The 6077-nt window shown below is 53.5% G+C and overlaps 2 protein-coding genes across 2 annotated transcripts; one reads left to right on the top strand and one right to left on the bottom strand.

The window, feature by feature from the left end:
* Window positions 1-400: 400 nt before the first annotated feature.
* Window positions 401-2146, bottom strand: LY6G6D (lymphocyte antigen 6 family member G6D). The gene is given in 3 exon segments (XM_060023277.1): window positions 401-666; window positions 1847-2005; window positions 2008-2146. Coding segments are annotated over 3 exon segments (522 nt in total). The 3' UTR covers window positions 401-442.
* A 1675-nt stretch (window positions 2147-3821) lies between these two features.
* Window positions 3822-5113, top strand: LOC132432625 (lymphocyte antigen 6G6e-like). Its single transcript, XM_060023278.1, is given in 4 exon segments — window positions 3822-3879; window positions 4575-4700; window positions 4807-5082; window positions 5085-5113. Coding segments are annotated over 4 exon segments (489 nt in total).
* The last annotated feature ends 964 nt before the right edge of the window (window positions 5114-6077 follow it).

Raw genomic sequence — 6077 nt, 5'->3', positions numbered from 1 at the left:
AATTCCAAGTAGTCATATTGGGAGCCAAGTTGCAAATGCGGGGAAGGGGAACAAGCCCAGACAACAAGGCTCATTGATTCCTGGTGGCCCCCACTCAGCCCAGAGCCTGCTCCCCTCAGTGATCCTCGTTGCTAAGGAAGATTCTCCCTAGCAACAGGGTGCAGGAGTCACATAGGGCAGATTCTCCATTGTCCTTTGGGGTTTAGTTGGTTAAGCAGTGCACCATTGCAACTAAGTCCACTGATCCTTGATAACCCCTACACTAGAGCCTGGTTGCCCCCACATTACTCCATCAGCCCTCCCATCAACAAAAGATGGAATTTTCCAGTCAGCTCTAGAGTGGTCGGTAGATTTTAATGGCTCACAGAGGAGTGTTTATCTTCTCACCTCAGATCCCCTTTGTTCCCTTGCTCCCTTGCTCCCTTGTCTTCCCCTACTCCCACTACCCTCTCCACAGTCCTGGCAAGAGCCAGGCTAGGGCGGTGACCCCTGCAGCCATGATGCACGTGGGGGCTGCAGTGCTCACCACAGCACTGTTGCACAGGTCGCAGACGCAGCAGTCCCTGTGGGTCATATAAGTCACGTCTCCCACCACCTCTGTTTCCACTCGACTGCAATGATGGGCCGCCACGCAGGCTGCATGGTGATGAATCAAGGTCACTGAGGCTGAGAGAGAGAAGGAGATTGGGCTGTTGGACTCCTGGCTTAAGGACTTGCCTTCTGGGGCAGAGCAGATGTGATTCCAAGGAGCCCAAAGGGATCCTCTGCCCCCTCAAAAAACACCTCCCTGTCGGGCTTCCCTGGTGGCGCAGTGGTTGAGAGTCTGCCTGCCGATGCAGGGGACGTGGGTTCGTGCCCCGGTCCGGGAAGATCCCACATGCCGCAGAGCGGCTGGGCCCATGACCCACGGCCGCTGAGCCTGCACGTCCGGAGCCTGTGCTCCGCAACGGGAAAGACCACGGCAGTGAGAGGCCCATGTACCGCAAAAAAAAAAAAAAAAAAAAAAACACCTCCCTGAAACCAAGTGAATCCCTGATGGGATGCACTGAAAGGGACCAACATCACTTCTTGCCAAAAACTCACGACCTCAGTCTAATCATGAGAACATATCAGGTAATCCAAATTGCGGGACGTTCTATAAAATAACTCATCAGGACTCTTCAAAAATGTCAAGATCATGGAATCAAAGGAAGACTCAGAACTGTCCCAGAGTGGGGACAACTAAGAAGACAGGAGAGCTAAAGGCATTGTAGGATCCTGGTGTGGGTCCTGGATCAGAGAAAGGACATCAGTGGGACGACTGGCTAAATTGAGTAAGGTCTGTAGGTTAGTACAGACCTTAATAATAATAACCGGTGTTATTTTCTGATTTTGCTAATTGTACTATGGTTATATAAGACATTAACATTAGAGGAAACTGGGTGAGGCTATACAGTACTGATCTGTACTATTTTTCTAATAAAATTAACTTTTCTGTCAACCTAAAATTATTTAGAAACAAAAAAAATTAGAATACACACACACACATACCTCCCTGGTCCCTAGCTGATGCCTGCAAGTTGAAGTTTGGCTGAATGTTTTGGTCCCTGCCTTCAAGGGAGCTTTTCACCCATTTGTGAGTGAATGGGCCTCTGAGACTCTTTCTGGAGGGTAAAGAGGAGGGGGTGGGGCCACACAGACAGCGGGCTTCCAGGGGCTCAGTGCCAGGAGCCAGAAGGGGCTACAGACCGCTCCACTCTGACAGCGGCACCATCTGCCCAGAGCCAGACTGAGCCTGGAAGGTTCTGGAAGCCAGAAGGACTGAAGTAGTAGGGGCTGGAGGCAGGGGGACAAACGGAGGACTCACGGTTTCCAGATGGCTTGGTCTGTCTCAGGTCTGGTTGGGGTTTGCCCTCCAGGAAGCCGCAGCGTTTGCCCTGGCCGCAAGTGGTCACGGTCTCTTTGCAGGAGCCGCTGGGGCCTCCACCGCAGTCATAGCACCGCTTGCGGTTTCCTGGCAGGAGAGAAGAGGTGCTGGAACTGGGCGGGGGTGGGGGGCGGCTGGCACAGGGCGACGGGCCTTTGTGACAGGCGCCTTGGCTGCCTCCTTACCCAAGGCAGCCCACAGCAGGGCGCTGAGCGGGATCCCAGCAAACAGGGGGTTCATTGTGTCTGCCTGTGTCTGTAGCGCCTCTCCCTCCCGCCCACCCGCCTCCCTGGCCCCACTCTGCCAGCCTTTTATCCCCCTTGCCTTGGGCTTTTTTTAAAAAAATTTTTATTTATTTATTTTTGGCTGCATTGGGTCTTCGTTGCTGCGCGCGGGATTTCTCCAGTTGTGCTTGCCTTGGGCTTTATAGGGCAATAAAAAGGGAGGAAAGAGACTCCTCCAGCAGCCACCGGGGCCCCAGTGGGGACAGGGAGGGGCCCCCACAGGAGAAAGAGCTCTCAGCATCCTCTGGCATCCCCAAACTCTTCCATCTCAGGAACAATTCTAAGACGGTGGCCCCAGACCTCCTGCGGGTCCCTAAGGCCCTTTTAGAGGGTCCTCCACCGTCTTCCTCTTCCAACTACATATCTGTCAGATTTTCTTCAGATACTTCAATCAAAACAACAAATCCCAACAGGTTGAATGCAGAAGCAGATGTGAAAACCCAGCCATCTTCTAGTTCTTCTATTAAGCCCAACATTAAATAGATTCCCCAAAGGGTAAAGCCGTGCCACTCTTCCCACTGTACTGTTGGGAAAGGAATTATTTTTCGCAAAACTATGCTTTGTTAACACGTAATGGGTTTATTGTTTTTTTATTTTTAAATGAACCTATTAAAATATTCTGTTTCTATTTCTCATATAGCAAATATTGATATAACTTACATAAGAAAAGCTCTTTGGGGTGTTCAGTAATTCTTGCGTGTAAAGAGGTCCTGAGATAAATGTTTTGAAAACTGCTGCTCAGTGGATACCTGTCTCTCCTCTGCCTCACCTCCACCTCACATCTCCCCCACCCTGTCTGCCTCTTACTCCCAGTACGTTCTGCCCTGATTCCCCAGGTGCAGCTCTTCTCCCCAATCTCTTAAGCCCCCGTCTTCCAGACTCTACCACCCGTACTCCCCAAATCTTATCGTTGCCTTCCTTCCTGGTCTTTCTGACCCTCATCCCTGCACTGGTGGAAACACATCAGTCCCTCTGGCCGCACCCATGATTCCTTCCTCTAATGCAGTAAGGCTGGGAGAGATAATTACGGGGTAAGAATGTTGAGGCTTGGGGGGATCAAAGGAATGGGAAGCTGGGCGGCGTCCTCCCTTATGCAGCTGCAGCTGGGCTCTGTGTGTGGGCCGGTGGGTGGGGGATTGTTGAGCCCACACTCAAACACCGCTCGCCAACTCTGGGCCGGGGCTCAAGGTCAAGGAGAGTGACCTTGACAGACTTAAATGCACAGAAGGACAAAAGACAGAGAAACAAAAACAAGGAGATGAGAGAGCAAAGAACAGCTTGAGACAAGGGGAGGGAGGGAAAGGAGTAGGAGGGGAAGTGACAGACGCTGACAGACAGCGGTTCAGGAGCGACAGACGCAGCTAAGAGTAACAGACCAACGCTGCGGGAATGGAGAACACCCTTAAGGCAAGAGCAGGCTCTAGTAGGAGACAGGGAGGATGTGAGAATTGTGAGAACAGGGTCCCTGCTCTGTCAGTCTGCCAAATCTGGTCCCCCACCCTCAGATTCACTCCCTAGGTGTGTTTGTTTACTGCTCCCTCCCTGTCTCACTCAGATGCTCCATCTCTCCAACTCTAGGATCCCTGGGTGCAGGTCACATTCTCCCAGACTCCTGAGCCCCGGGTCCAGCCATGGGCACCTCCAGCATCTTCCTCTGCATTCTGTTCCTCGGTGGGGCACTGGATAAGGGTGGGCTGGGGAATCCTTGGGGGCTGGGTGCAGGGTGGGGTGGTGGTGCTGGCAGGGGCTTGTGGAGGAGCCTGAGGTCTGGGGGTGGGGGGTGGCGGAGAGGGTGCTGAGAAATGCCAAGGAGGGAGTTGTAGGGGTTTTGGAAAGAAAAGCTACTGGGAATGGTCTCAGGACAGCCTGATGAGGTGGAACAAGAAAAATTTCCTTTCAAAGGCATTTGAGAATAACTGTCTCTTTCCTGTGGCATCTTTGACAAGCCTCTGTCTCCCCTGACCCTTATCTCACCTCCTGTTTCTTTGCTGGGCCCCTTGGTCAATGTTAATTCCTATTTTCTCATCTGACTTAGCACCATCTGCTTAACTTCTTCACTGGCAACCCCTCCCCGTCCCGGCCTGGTTTTTTGTGTCATTCTCTGTGCTCATCTCTGATTCTCTTGGCTTCTGTTCATGTCTGTGTGTCTCTCACACTCCCTGTATCCCTCGTGCCTCTGCGTCGTTTCCTTTTCCTGTATTATCCCCCCTCCCTTCTCTGTGTCTCTTTTTCTATTTCTGTCTATTTTTCCCTCCACTTCACTGCTCCTCTCTCCCCACTTTGTGTATCACCTCTGTCTGTGCATCCCGTTCTCAAATCTGGGCTCAGCCTCTCACCTGTCCTGTTTGCCTCTCCTCCCTGCCTGATCTCCACCGACCCCACAGGTCTCGCCACTTCCCCTGCCCGGAGACGGCTCCACTGTTACACCTGCAACTTCGCCAAACCCTGCTACCCTGTTCCTACCTAGTGTCAGGATGATGAAGTTTGTGGCATCAGTATTGGTACCTCAGGGAGGACTCCCTAGGCCTTCCCCACCGCCATCCGTCCTGCCTTTCCTGTGGCCTCCTGGCCCTTGCCTCCTTCCTGCCCTGCCTCAGCATCCCCTCTTTGTCCCATAGAACAGTGAGGTCATCGAGCGGAAAGCCTGCCTCCCAAGGACCCGGCGCTCTCTGCAGGGCCATGCCACCTACCGGTCACTCTCCTACACTCCTCGGCACCACTGCTGCGAGCAGGACCTGTGCGATGCAGCCACCATGCCGCATCGGCTCCCCAGGCTCCTCCTTATCACCCCGCTCATCCTCGTGGCCAGCCTCACCTGGGGAGCCCACCTCCTCCACCAGCCTGCAGCCCAAGACTCTTCCACTATCGCCATGGCCCTGGAAACACCTGCACAGACACTTCTGAGATCTGCCCAAGAACCTGATCTTGTACAGAGACCTCACACCCCTTGGGCCCAGCACCTTCACGGACCCCTCCCCAAACCCGATTCCTACAGGCACTGCTCTAGCCTCTTCCTGCCCAGAGGCACCTACCCGGAGCCCAGCCTCATAAAGAACACCTGTTCTAAATCTCCGGTCTTTTCTAAATGTCTGTGGCTGATGCAGTCTCTCAGCCCCAGCTCTCTGGCAAGGCAGGCGTTTGACAGAGCTGTGGGTCCCAGGCAAGGGGATCGAAGGGGCACCAGGTGTGATGAGGATGAGGGTCCTGCTAGGAGAGATTAATTTCATAGGTCAGTAAGGAGGGCTTGGGGAACTATGAAGAGTAAATATAATAAAAGTGCTATCTGGGGCGCAGTGGTTGAGAGTCCGCCTGCCGGACTCTGGTTCCCTGGTGGCGCAGTGGTTGAGAGTCCGCCTGCTGGACTCTGGTTCCCTGGTGAGGCAGTGGTTGAGAGTCCGCCTGCCGATGCAGGGGACACGGGTTCGTGCCCCGGTCTGGGAAGATCCCACATGCCGCGGAGCGGCTGGGCCCGTGAGCCATGGCCGCTGAGCCTGTGCGACCGGAGCCTGTGCTCCGCAGCAGGAGAGGCCACAAAAGTGAGAGGCCCGTGTACCGCAAAAAAAAAAAAAAAAGTACTATCTGGGAGTTCAGTAACACTGCTCCATGTCTGTGTGTCTGTGTGTGTGTGTGTGTGTGTGTGTGTGTGTGTGTGTGTGTGCATGCGCACACACATGTGCTCTAACAGCAAACTATAGCTGCTTGGTGGGTTGGGCTGGGGTGCTGGCACGTGAACCACAACTTTCACATCATCCTCCATCTGTCATTGATATCCTCCTTCTTGCCGTTAACTTAGCTTAAGCCACTGCAGCGTGAAGGCTTTAGGTAAGACTTCTGAGAAAGCTTTTCTCCAGCGAAGCCTAAGCTTGAGTAGACACACAGAGGGGCCC

This window comes from Delphinus delphis, chromosome 10, assembly GCF_949987515.2.
Source record: "Delphinus delphis chromosome 10, mDelDel1.2, whole genome shotgun sequence".
In the NCBI taxonomy this organism is placed as follows: domain Eukaryota; kingdom Metazoa; phylum Chordata; class Mammalia; order Artiodactyla; family Delphinidae; genus Delphinus; species Delphinus delphis.
This window is presented reverse-complemented; position numbering and strand designations above follow the sequence as displayed.